The sequence below is a fragment of the Cyprinus carpio genome, unplaced genomic scaffold (assembly GCF_018340385.1).
Source record: "Cyprinus carpio isolate SPL01 unplaced genomic scaffold, ASM1834038v1 S000006497, whole genome shotgun sequence".
Taxonomy (NCBI): Eukaryota; Metazoa; Chordata; class Actinopteri; order Cypriniformes; family Cyprinidae; genus Cyprinus; species Cyprinus carpio.
In genome coordinates this window covers 308,053-321,614 of record NW_024879169.1, presented here as the reverse complement: position 1 = coordinate 321,614, position 13,562 = coordinate 308,053, and the positions used below count along the sequence as shown (strand labels likewise).

The 13,562-nt window shown below is 42.9% G+C and overlaps 1 protein-coding gene across 4 annotated transcripts in view; it reads right to left on the bottom strand.

Moving 5' to 3' along the window:
* Positions 1–13,562, bottom strand: part of LOC109074846 (integrin alpha-X-like) — a 98,175-nt gene that overhangs the window by 50,153 nt on the left and 34,460 nt on the right. For 3 of the 4 annotated variants that reach the window (XM_042754347.1, XM_042754348.1, XM_042754350.1), the window contains exons 5-7: positions 10,181–10,295; positions 330–463; positions 10–155 (exon numbers count right to left, since the gene is read on the bottom strand). In XM_042754347.1, coding sequence (XP_042610281.1) covers positions 10–155; positions 330–463; positions 10,181–10,295 — 395 coding nt within the window. The remainder of the gene's footprint in view (positions 1–9; positions 156–329; positions 464–10,180; positions 10,296–13,562) is intronic. The other variant, XM_042754351.1, reaches the window with a different exon arrangement.

The window sequence follows — 13,562 nt, the reverse complement described above, 5'->3', positions numbered from 1 at the left end:
TGCACTCACAGCACGAAACGTATTGCAGAAGGCGTGTATGTATGTCCCTGTGCCTGGGTCACATCTTTCATTAGTTGGTCGGGGTCTCGTTTCACTGCAAAGTTCTCAAAGTGAAAGACAGCCGACACTTTTGTAGAGAATTTGGCTACTGCCACCTGAGACATGGATACAATATGAATATAATGCTACAGTAATATAACAAATGCTAAATTTTTTGTCATGAAATATTTTTATTCAAATTACATGACTTTTTAATCACTACAAGGCATCATGCAGCTGCCAAGTTTTTAAATGGCTACAGAGAAATACTATCATGTGCACATACACACCTGTGCTCGTGTATCCAAAAACATGGCAATTAAGTTCTTGATGAATCTGATCATTGTTTCAAAATTTTCTGAGGTGATACTCCCAGAGTCATCAAACAGAATAACTGCATCCAGAGGGGGAATAACATGACACTCTGAAATACAAAAATAAAAAAATAAATAAAATCTGCAGGATGACCAAACCGCATTGCAGCAGTGTACTAAGTGGTAATGCATAATTTCTAATCTAACAGAAAAGCATATACTATGTGCAACATACTATAATTTGGCCACTAATTGTAATCCTGCATTCATTTAGAATGGATAATACAGTCGGGACAGAGGGTTCCCCTTCAGGGAACTTGAGCTACATCAGAAACGCTTTGGGGACGCCTCTGCGTGACCGTGTCCTGAAGCATGTGTGAATCCAATGGAATGGCAAGAACTTTATGGTGCGAATACATACAGTCATTGTGTTGTTTGTTTGGGAATGGAGCATGCATAGTCAGCTCTTGAGTGGGCTGGCTGCAATCATTCATAAATGTCCCAATGTGTGCATGTTAGCACTGCTCTGGAATGTTAGCACTGCTTCCACTGGTGTTTCTTCTTGAGCAAAGAAAGTCTTATGCAGTTTAGAATTGAGTGGCTTGGATCTTGTGTGCAACGGGTCTGCAACAAAATAATGCTAGGGGAAACTGTGAGCAGAGGTTCCCTTTCTCTCTCTTTCCTCCAACCACATTTAAACAAGCTATTATTCACAATTCTTTCATTTATTATTATATTATTCACCTTAATATCCAGACCGTGTTTCACGTGTCTGGTTGTTTAGCTCCATTTAATTCTGAGGAATTAAATGAAGAAATTGTCATCTAGCTTTAAGAAGTTTATATGTCTATATTAATTTAGCCGAGGGATTGAAGACGGGTCTCACCCTTTCTCCTTCATCACCCTCTAAATACAGCACCCTCTTAGTGCATGGAAACACGCTCACACTAGTGGGCCCCAAGCAGGCTCTGGTAATGAAACAAGAAGTAGACACTCTCTTGAGGAAGGAGGCCATAGAACATGTTTCTCCTCCGAGAGAGAGAGAGTCTGGGTTCTACAGCCGATACTTCATCGTTCTGAAGAAGGATGGAGGATTGCATCTGATTATAAATCTGCATCTGCTAAACTGCACTATCAAACAGTTTCTGTTCAAGATGCTGTCTATCAAACAGACTGTACCTCAAATCAGGTCCGAGGACTGGTTTGTCAAGATATATCTCAAGGATGCATATTTCCACATATCTATCGTTCCTCAACACAGGGAGTTTCTGAAGTTTGCTTTCGGGGGTGAAGCATACCAATATTGGGTTCTTCCCTTCGGCCTGTCACTCTCACCCCACACCTTCACCAAGTGTGTGGACGCTGCTTTGGCTCCTCTGCAACTCTAGGGCATTCGCATACTGAATTACATCAATGATTGGTTGATATTTCCTCAGTCAGAGGACATGGCGGTTCGGCATTAAGTGACGAAAAGTGAAAGTGAAAAAAGTGAAAGTGACGTGACATTCAGCCAAGTATGGTGACCCATACTCAGAATTAGTGCTCTGCATTTAACCCATCCGAAGTGCACACGCACAGAGCAGTGAACACACACACACACTGTGAACACACACCTGGAGCAGTGGGCAGCCATTTTATGCTGCGGCGCCCGGGGAGCAGTTGGGGGTTTGATGCCTTGCTCAAGGGCACCTAAGTCGTGGTATTGAAGGTGGAGAGAGAACTGTACATGCACTCCCCCCACCCACAATTCCTGCCGGCCCGAGACTCGAACTCACAACCCTTCGATTGGGAGTCCGACTCTCTAACCATTAGGCCACGACTCCCCCAAAGATGTTGTCCTCACCCATATAAAAGAGCTGGGGTTGAGGCTGAACAACAAGAAAAGTGTGCCTTCTCCAGTACAGAGAACCACTGATCTGGGCGTGGTGTGGGATTCGACCACGATGCAGGAACATGTGTCTCCTGCTTGGATCGAGTTGATCCTCACAGCCATAAAGAGAGTGAGAGAAAGCCAGTCACTCACTGTAAAAACTAGATGATTACATTATTTTAAATGAGGCTACCCCCAAGTTTACTAAACATGAATTACGTCAAAAGGGTAAAGGGGGAGGTGTTGCTACAATTTAAAGTAATATTTTCTGTATTTCTGCTTTGGTTTCAAGTATAATATGTTTGAAGTAATGGTGATTCAAGTAGGGCTGCCCCCAATAGTCGAATAATCGTTAGTTGACCAGAAGAGGCTTGGTCGACCAAAATTTTATTAGTTGCTCAGTCGCAAAAAAAAAAAAACACGGGCAAAGTTGTGGCCTAATGGTTAAAGATTTGGACTTATAACCCGAAGGTTGCAGGTTCAAGTCTCGGTGCTGGCAGGAGTTGTAGGTGGGAGGGAGTGAATGAGAAGCGCTCTTTTCCACCCTCAATACCCATGGCTGAAGTGCCCTTGACCAAGGCACTGAACCCCCAGTTGCTCCCTGGCTCTGGATATATAGCTGCCCACTGCTCTGGGTGTGTGTTCACTTCTCACTGCTGTGTGTGTGCACTTGGATGGGTTAAATGCAGAGCACCAATTCCGAGTATAGGTTACCATACTTGGCAAATGTCACGACTTTCACTTTTTTTCACTTTCACTTTAAGTCATGCAGTCCATGACGGACAGATCGTTGACGGCTAGTCTATGGTAATACTGTTCATCAACGGGTAGGACATCCAAATGCTCAACTATCATTCATCAACCTCTGAAATATGGCTTTTTATCTGTAATATGTAAGTATTAACAACTTTACATGGCTACGCAATCTTGCTCGCTCACTGCAAGACAGATGGAGGCACCGGTGCATTCACTTGATCTTAAAACAATCACTTATTTTTGGTCATACAGATAAGAGGAATACATCTTTCAAATCTGTAAAGACTCTACGTTTATTTGTGTGCAACTCTCAATACCGCTCTTTTGTAAAATAATGAAAGCAAGCATGATGCGCTTTCTGCTGTTTCGGTCTGTGAACTTGAGCGTGAAACTCCATATATCTTTGCCTTACCAGTCCCTCCAGGATTCTTCGATTCTGCGATCACTGAATTTATTGCAAAATCCAACAAACGCCACAATTTTTGCAAGAGCTCGCAAATTTTTGGGCTTAGACGCGTCCCGTGACATCATCACAATGCGCATTCAGTCAAAGAAAGGTTTCAAAAACGGCCTTGCGTTCTCTTCATGACTGATTTACAAGAGCTACATTGGACAAACAAACCAAGAGCATAATGAATCTGCGCTACTCCTTTGGGCTACGCAGCACAGACCGTTTATCTGCTCGAGCCGGAGCAGTGGGCTGATCTCAATCATGCGACGTGACACCGTTATACACAGCACTGGGAGATAGGCCTACAGTGAAGAAAGCAGTTGAATTTGCAAGCAGAATCAATAACATCTCTGTGAAATCTTGTGAGAAGCACTCAAATTCAGCGCAGAATTCTGCTAAAGCTACGCCTCACCCTGCTTCATATTACAACGTTAATAAATCTTTAATACATTAGCTCATCCATAAACATGATTTCTGCATGAACATGAGTCCCGTCGGATTGCTTCAGCTGTGGTGATGAAGACGACAATTCCCATGATTTTCTATCTGAGCTAGTGCTGGCTGCAGATAAAGTCTTAATTGTTGGTGATTTTAATATCCATGTTGCTAATAAAAAAGATGCATTGGGGCATTTATAGACATTCTGAACTCCATTGGTGTTAGACAACACGTGCCAGGGCCTACTCATTGTCGTAATCATACTTTAGATTTAATATTGTCACATGGAATTCATATTAATGGCGTTGAAATTCTGCCGCAGAGTGATGAAATCTCGAATCATTATCTAGTCTTGTGTATATTCCATATAGCTAAAGCTGCAAATTCAACTCCCTGTTACAAATATGGAAGAAATATCATTTCTACCACGAAAGACTGCTTTGTAAATAATCTTCCCAATTTTTGTCTAAATTTCTCAGCATATCTAATAGTTCAGAAAAACTTGATGATGTAACAAAAACGTTTGCCTCCTTCTTTCCTAGCACTTTAGATACTGTTGCTCTTTTACGCTTAAAGAAGATTAAGGAAAAAAAACACAACCCCAGACATTTATTCAATACAGTGGCTAAATTAATGAGAAATAAAGCATCAACAGACACAAACCTTTCCCAACAGCACAGTAGTAAAGAGTAGATCGATACTATTAGAGATAAAATTATAACCATGCAGCCGTCAGCCACAACAATTCCTCTCATTCTCTGCAATAGGACAGGAAGAATTTTATAAACTTGTCAAATCATCAAAACCTACAACATGTATGTTAGACCCTATTCCATCTAAGCTACTAAAAGAGGTGTCATAGATCCTCTTCTGAATATTATTAATTCATCAATATCTTTAGGATATGTCCCTAAAACTTTGAAATTGGCTGTTATTAAGACTCTCATTAAAAAAAAAAACACAACTTGATCCTAGAGAATTAGTTAATTAAAGACCGATCTCAAATCTCCCTTTTCTGCCAAAAATACTTGAAAAGGCAGTATCCTCTCAGCTATGTTCCTTCTTAGAGAGAAATTGTATCAGTTAGGATTTAGACCGTAACATAGTACAGAGACTGCTCTCATCAGAGTTACAAATGACCTGCTCTTATCATCTGATCGTGGTTGTATTTCTCTGTTAGTGCTACTGGATCTTAGTGCTGCGTTTGACACTATCGACCATAACATTCTTTTGAGTAGACTAAAAAATTATGTTGGCATTATTGGAATTGCATTGGCATGGTTCAAATCTTACTTATCTGACCGTCATCAATTCATAGCAGTAAATGACTAGATATCATATCGATCACAAGTACAGTAAAGAGTGCCACAGGGCTCAGTACTAGGACTGTTGCTTTTCACACTTTACATGTTACCCTTGGGTGATATTATCAAGAAATATGGTGTTAGCTTTTACTGTTATGCTGTTGATACTCAGCTCTATATTTCTTTGTGGCATGATGAAACCTACAAATTTGCAAAACTAATGGAATGCATAGTTGATATAAAAACTGGATGACTTCGTAATTTCCTACTACTAAATTCTGAAAACACTGAGGTTTTAATTATTGGACCAAAAACCTCTGCATGCAATAACCTAAAACACTGACTAACACTTGATGGCTGCTCTGTTAATTCCACCTCATCAGTTAGGAACCTAGGTGTGCTATTTGATAGCAATCTCTCCTTTGCTTCTAGCATTTGTAAAACTGAATTTTTCAATCTTAAATATATATTTAAATTACGACTTATGCTCTCAATGTCAAAGCAGAAACGTTAATTCATGCATTCACGACCTCAATGTTTAATTAATGTAATGCTTTATTAGGTGGTTGCTCTGTGTGCATAAACAATAAACAAACTCCAGCTGGTCTAAAATACAGCAACTAGAGTTCTTACTAGAACCAGGAATTATGATGACATTAGCCCGGTTCTGTCAATTCTGCACTAGATCCCTATACATTGTAAAATCTTGCTAATTACTTATAAAGCTCTGAATGGTTTAGCTCCTCAATACTTGAGGGAGCTCATATCACATTATAGTCCTTCACATCCACTGCAATCTCAAAACTCTGGCCATCTGATAATACCTAGAATATCTAAATCAACTGCGGGTGGCAGATCCTTTTCCTATTTAGCGCCCAAACTCTGGAACAATCTACCTAGCGTTGTTTGGGAGGCAGACACACTCTGTCAGTTTGAATCTAGATTAAAGACCCATCTCTTTAACTTGGCATACACATAATGCATTTATATATTTCTATAATTCAAATCCGTTAAAGGATTGTTAGGTTGCATCAATTAGGTCAACCGGAACTGGGAACACTTCCCATAACACCCGATGTACTTGCTACATCATAAGAAGAATGGCATCTAAGCTAATATTAGTTTCTTTCATTCTTATTCAGAGGTCAGTGTAGCCATACAGATCCAGTCTGTATCCAGATCAGATGGTGGATCAGCACCTAGAGACAACCTCTAAAGCCCTGAATATCAGCAGAGACCATGTCAACTAGATGTGCCCCAAACACAGATCCCCTGCGAAGATCTCATCACCTCAATATCCATTGACACAAGACCACGACAACCAGACAAGTCCTCTGCACCTTGTCTACAGGCATCTACTAGATGCAATTTAATGTCTTTTTTTATTTTTAAATAAGTCTTTGCTTTCCTACATCATGAAACTTTTAGTTGTATAAATGGGGGCAACCCATGAAGGATAAACAAATTATATCATCACATTAAAAATAACTTCAAGTTCGTTAATACTTAAAGCTTTGAAGTGATGGGAAAATTTGTGTCAGGCATTTAAAAACACTTGAAAACATTAGACCATTTCTGCCACAAGCTGTTCCTGTAGTTTTACTATGTTAAATCCATGGTGAATGGTGGTGATTTGTGTTTATTGAACAATGTTTTTCCTGGTCACATCAGTGGTGTTTGTTCTGATATCCGTAGCTTTAGCAGAAATCTGCGCTGAATTTGAGTGCTTCTCACAAGATTTCACAGAGATGTTATTGATTCTGCGGGATACTTCAAAAGTACTTTTAAAGCAGAGGAAAAATACTTCACTACTGTCCGCCTCTGATGACATCACTGAATTATCAGTGAACTGACTTTAGCTGGAAAAAATGTTATTGTCTTCTTGCATTATTGACAATCTATATTCCCAACGCTATCTCATGACCAATTCGTACATATTTTACGAGGTGGCTAATTCATACAGATTCGTACAACCTCACTGGTACGATATTGTACACAACATTCATATAAATATGTACGAATTGCCGTAAGATCAGGCTGATTTTCCTGTTTAACACTGTAAAGCTGCTATAACACAACCAGTATTGTATAAAGTGCTTTACAAACAAAGGTGAACCTAATTCACTTAACAAACATACTAACCTCACACTAACACTATACAAGTTGGCACACCAGATCCTCCTGTGGGCTCAGGGAAAACTGATCACACTAAGAGTATGACATTATGCTGACAGTTTACATTCCTGGGCACCTGAATCAGGGAACAGACATCCTGTCAAGACAAGGGCTGAGGCCCGGGGAATGGAGGCTCCACCCCAAGGTGGTGAAGCTCCTCTGGAGGGAGTTCGGCAAGGTGGAAGTGGATCTATTTGCATCACAGGAAACGACACACTGTCTGCTTTGGTTCTGCCTCATGCATCCAGCTCCATTGGGCTGGATGCTATGGTGCAGACGTGACCGAGGCTTTGTCTGTACGCTCCCCCCCACCCCCATTGCTCTGCTCCTAGGAGTTCTGGAGAGAGTACGCCAGGACAAGGGTCTTCTGCTATTGCCGGAGTATGGTTCTCAGACCTCTTGTGTCCCTTCTTAATGACTCTCCCTTGGAGTTATGGATCAGGAGGGACCTCCTCTCTCAGGCAAGGGGGCACCATCCTTCACCCCCGCCTGGAGTAATGGAAGCTGTGAGCATGGCCCCTGAGGGGGCACAGCTCTTAGCATCCAGTCTCTCACTGGACTGGAGTATGGAGTATTCACGAGGAAACAGTAGGTCCTGAAGTGGAACATTTTCACAGCGTCTGCAAGACCCAGTCAACTGCCCAGTTGGTACAGTTCTGGAGTTTCTGCAGGAGCATTTTTCTGCAGGGCTATCTCCCTCCACACTGAAGGTGTACATGGAGACCATAGCTGCTTACCATGCCCCTCTGGGTGGTCAGTTATTGGGAAGAAACCCGTTGGTAACATGTTTTCATCAAGGTGCTTTGAGGGCAGGAGCCTTTTCTCAGAGTTCCCCTGAAAGATGTGTGTGATGCAGCGGGCTGGTCCTTTCCATTCACATTAGATTTGGGTACCACTCCAGAACTTCAGGTGCTTCTGTCTGAGCTGTGCTCGCCATGATTTCACACAAGACAGGAATTTGTCAGTATGGTGGAGTGGGCATTGTCGTTCTCAAAGCGTTTTTAATGCAGCTCGAGTTTCCTGAAGGTGAACGTCTCTAAGTTACGTATGTAACCATGGTTCCCTGAGGGGAACGAGATGCTGCATCTTCCTGCCATACTTCCTGCTTTCCTTTGAGTGGCTTGCTTCGATCTATCAGAAGCTAATGCTGTTTGTTTCGGATATGCTTTTAAGCTTCCTAGTATCTAGGTCACCCTGCTTGTGAAATCTCACCATTCCACTGGACTGATTTTACACATGCTTCAGGACATGGTGATGCAGCAGTGTTCCCAAAGTATTTCTGAGCAAGCATCTCATTCCCATCGGGGAACCATGGTTACATACGTAACCTAGAAATGTTTGTATATGTAAGGGTATGTCAATAAATGACAAGTGCAAACTATGTAAAGGGTATAAAATCACACAGATACATTACATTCAATAAAAAAGCATATTTTAATTTTTAGATTTATATAATATTAAGATTTATATAATATAATCATACATATTTGTTGCTTAATGGATTAATAACAATTAGATTTTGATTAGGTATAAAGACAATGAATACTGCAAAATTTTAATAGAACACAACATTGGAACATTAAAGAGGTCATAATTCTGTAGCTCCAACCACTGATTCATGCATGACATAGTAGGGAAATAATATAAGTGGCGCTAAACCAGACTGAGCAACCAAGCAATAAACATAACGTTAAAGATAGCAAAATATTGTGCAGTGCCTGGTTGTGAAAGAACACAGTCCCTGCATAACCCTCCTTTGGATTCAAATTTTAGAAATGCGTGGTTGAACTTTTTGTTTTATGAAGTTTCAGCTCACGTAAGTAAAACATTGAGCATTTGTTCACTTCATTTTCCCACCGATTCCTCTGTAAACAAGACACAGGTCGACGCTGGATTTGCAGAGTCTGAGATTGTATTTACACATGTCTTGTTTAGTTCGACTGAATCAAACTCAAGTTTGTTTCCCCCCTTGGTGCGGATCTTTTGGGCAGATGTTAATACAGAAATCACACTCAGGTGTGGACCATAAAACTGCCCTGAGACCCAGCTGAAGAGGTGGTCTCAGTCCGCTTCCTAACAAACTCTGTTATGCTTGAGAATTTCTGTCCAATGAATGGATGACCTTAGCACACATGTGGTTTTGTTTACAACTTATGGTTCACTTGCAAAAAGGGCAGTGTGAAAGCAAGCCACACCAAAAAAAAAAAATAAATAAATAAAAAAAAAAAATATTATATATATATATATATATATATATATATATATATATATATATATATATATATATATAAGAAAAGTGAACTAGTGGACAAAAGAAAGTGAACTAGTGGACTCTCCTGGTGTGAATACAACCAGAGATTAAACACTATAGACCATTTCAGAGTAGACAGACATCACGTCACTTGCAGCTGCGCGTGCATAGTGGCAAAATAAAAACACTATGTGCCACTATTGCTTTGTTAGAGATCACTTGATATGTCCTGGTTATGTGTACATATCTAACCAAAGTCACAGAAGGCTCCAACTATGAAGGATGTAGCTTGCCAAACAGCCACACAGAAAGGTAGTTTACTATGCAAAACTATTATCCAATCATAGCAGTGGAGTTTACTTACAAGTCTTCAATGCAGCATGCACATAACCAAAGTTTTCTCAAGCCGGCAACAAAAATAGCCTATTACTTATTGATTTTGATGTTTCTGAATAGAAAAAACAATGCTAACGTCATAAGTGTATATATAACATTATAAAATAATTTTTAAAAAGCCAGTTCATGACCCCTTTAATATTGTGAATGTTGTACGGTTGCATTATCAGAAAAGTGTTTCAATACCCTGGAAAGCTGGCTTCAGTGTTTCAGCAGCAGTGAAGTGTGGGTTGATCTCCACACATTGGCCATTAAGATAGTTAAACCCCTCACATTTATGCTTCAGACGAGGACCACATACCTGGAAGAGAGACAGAGAGTTAAAGAAGAATTTGAACTTTTAAAATAAGAAAATAATTAATGAACTAATGAAATTAGAAGTTTAAATAAGCGTTTAAATTAATGAAATGAAATGAAATTACAGGTCAAATAAAGAAATTATATTGGACAAATGCATTTACAAGTCTTTTAAGTGGAAAAAAAGAGTCAGAGAAAGGATGGAAAATGCTGATGCATGGAGGAAATTGAGATCATGGTGCTTTCAGGTGGACCTGGCTAAGGAATTTGAGATGAGCATGTTTTTTTTTTGCATTCTTCGGCCGTGGACGTTTTATCTCTTACATTCTCTGATCCGGCAGCAAGTGCTCTGCTGATTTCAAGCCACGATGAGCAGGAGATTGCTGAGGAAGATGAAGATGTTGTTTCCTTTCAGTCAGTCACTCTCTACATCACGTCGGATGACCAACAAATTGGGATCTCACTTAGAGAGACCAGTCCACTTCAAGTGTAAACTAAATGAGCCAATGCGCATTGGCATGCGATTATTGCATCCAGCTGCCACTGATCACCGTGTGAGTATAAGTAGGCAGCAGGTGCAGGGCATACTCAGCTTTTCACTTAGGAGCCGAGCGATCAAATCATTCTGCTCCTGACTTCTCTCCTGAGAGAAGAAGAATGAATGAGCTCAGTACGATCTTTGAGAGCTCTTCATGTTGGCAGTACGACGTTTCAGCGGTGGTGGTTTCCCATGTCAAGTGGGTTGAACACATCAGGCTGCACTACCCCCTGTTTATGTTGTAGGCGGCCATCTCCCCTGTGCGCTTCGCATGCTAAAACAGCTTTTTCCCTAAAAGAATATTTATGGGTGGGTCTTTTTTAAATGCGACATTGTGTGGCAAACTTCACAATGTTACTTGTTACATCTTTGTAAAGACAATGTGGGTCTTGCTATAGACAACGTATCACCCGGGCATTTTTGGATGCGATTTTTACCTGGCGCTGGGTGATATTAACAACCCCTACATCACGTCCACCTCCATTTAGCACGCTGAGGTGGCGTTTGTGGATGAGTCATGTTCTCATTGCGGGAAGATGATCATCTCGGAGTCACAGGCCAAGCTCCATTTCCTCAAAGGGGCGGCACTCCTTTGCCTCTGCCTTGATCTAGTTCTCGTCATGGCGGCAGTCAGGTGGGGGCTACTTCAGGCAGTAGCACAAGCAGTCTGAGGGTAACAGTGGTGACAAAACCCTCCAGGGAACCAACCCTCGGGGGACCATCGCTCCTCTTGCACTCCGCAACCAGTTGAGCTGCCAATGGAACGTGCTGGGCCCTCTACAAGGAGCATTCCAGCAGTATCCTTTGGCGCTCCTCCCGATGACTGGATGTCGATCGCTGCTTTGGCATCCACTTCACACTTCACATCAGTGAAGGCGGCTGATGCTCCTGTCTTGCATGTGGTTCGGAGTCCTACTGGTGAAGGATGCGGTAGAGCCGGTCGCTCCAGCCGATATGGAGCTGGGGTTTTACAGCCGTTGTACCCAAGAAAGGTGGTGGGTTACAACCGATCTTGGACCTGCGTGTCTTGAACTGGGCCCTTCACCAGTTACCGTTCAAGATGTTGATGCAGGAACGCATCTTTGGGTGCATCCATCCCTGAGATTGGTTGGCAGCGATCGACCCGAAGGATGCATACTTTTATGTGTCGATCCTTCCGCACTACAGACCATTGCCGTGGTTCGCGTCCAAAGGACAAACATATCACTATGAGCTCCTGCCCTCTGGGCTGTCCCTGTTGCCCCATATCTTCACCTAAGTTGCGGAGGCCAGTTGGACCAACTGGGAAAAGAGCAAACTCTCCTTTGAGAGGTTCTCTTTTCTCTGTATGGAGTTGGACTCAGTCGAATAGACAGCACACCTCACACAGGAACGTGCTTAGTCGGTGTTGAACTGCTTGAATAAGTTCAAGGGCAGGATGGTGGTCCCACTGGAACAGTTTTTAGAGGCTCCTGGGGCATATGGCAGCTGCAGCTGCAGTCACATGGTTGCTTTATATGAGACCGCTTCAGCACTGGCTCCATGGCTGAGTCCCGAGGTGGGCGTGGCAACACGGCAGTCACCGGGTCCAAGTCACACCGGCCTTCTGCCAAACCTTCACCCCGTGGTCAGACCTGGCATTTCTCCGGGCAGAAGTGCCCCTAGAACATGTCTCCAGACATGCTGTGGTTCACACGGATGCTTCTACCACTGGCTGGGGGGCCACGTTTGACGGGCTTGCAGTGTCAGGGGTTTGGACGAGCCCCCAACTGCACTGGCACGTCAGTTGCCTAGAGTTGCTGGCAGTGCGCCTTGCCTTGATCCATCTCAAAGGGCGCTTATGAGGCAAGCACGTATTAGTCCACACAGACAACACTGCTACCATTGCGTACATCAACTGACAAGGCGGTCTACGTTTCCGTCGCAACTTGCCTGCCACCTCCTCTTGAGTCAGAAGAATCTGAGGTCGCTTCGTGCCATTCACATTCCTGGTCTGCACAACCGGGGAGCTGACGAGCTGTCACAAGCTGTGCTCCCAGAAGAATGGAGACTCCATCCCCAGACGGTCCGTCTGATTTGGAGTCATTTGCCACGGGGCCTGCTCACTTCCCCCAGTGAGCCTTCTTTCACAGACACTGTGCAAGATCAGGGAGGACGAGGAGCAGGTCCTGCTCGTGGTGCCTCACTGGCCCACTCAGACTTGGTTCCCTGAACTGATGTTCCTTGTGACAGCCCCTCCTTGGCAGATTCCTCTGAGGAAAGATCTACTGACTCAGATACGGGGCACCTTGTGGCACCTCTGTCCAGACCTCTGGAAACTTCTTGTATGGTCCCTGGAAGGGACACGGAGGTTCTAGCTGACTGACCCTAAGAGCTAGTTGACATCATCACTTCAGCGGGAGCACGAGACACTACGAGACACGCTTACGCCTTGAAGTGGAACCTGTTCATTGACTGGTGTTCTTCTCACCGAAAAGACCCCCAGAAATGTCTGATAAGAGTCGTGCTGTCCTTTCTGCAGAAGGGGTTGGAGTGAAGGCTGTCTCCCTCCACCCTTAAAGTCTACGTGGCTGCAATTGCTGCCAACCATGACCCCGTCGAAGGGAAGTCGGTGGGGAAGCATGACCTAATCATCAGGTTTCTTAGGGGGGCGAGAAGGTTAAATCCTCCATGGCCCCTCTCCACTCCTTCTTGGGACCTGTCTCTAGTGCTCAGAGCACTACAACAGGGCCCATTTGAGCCTTTGCAGACAGT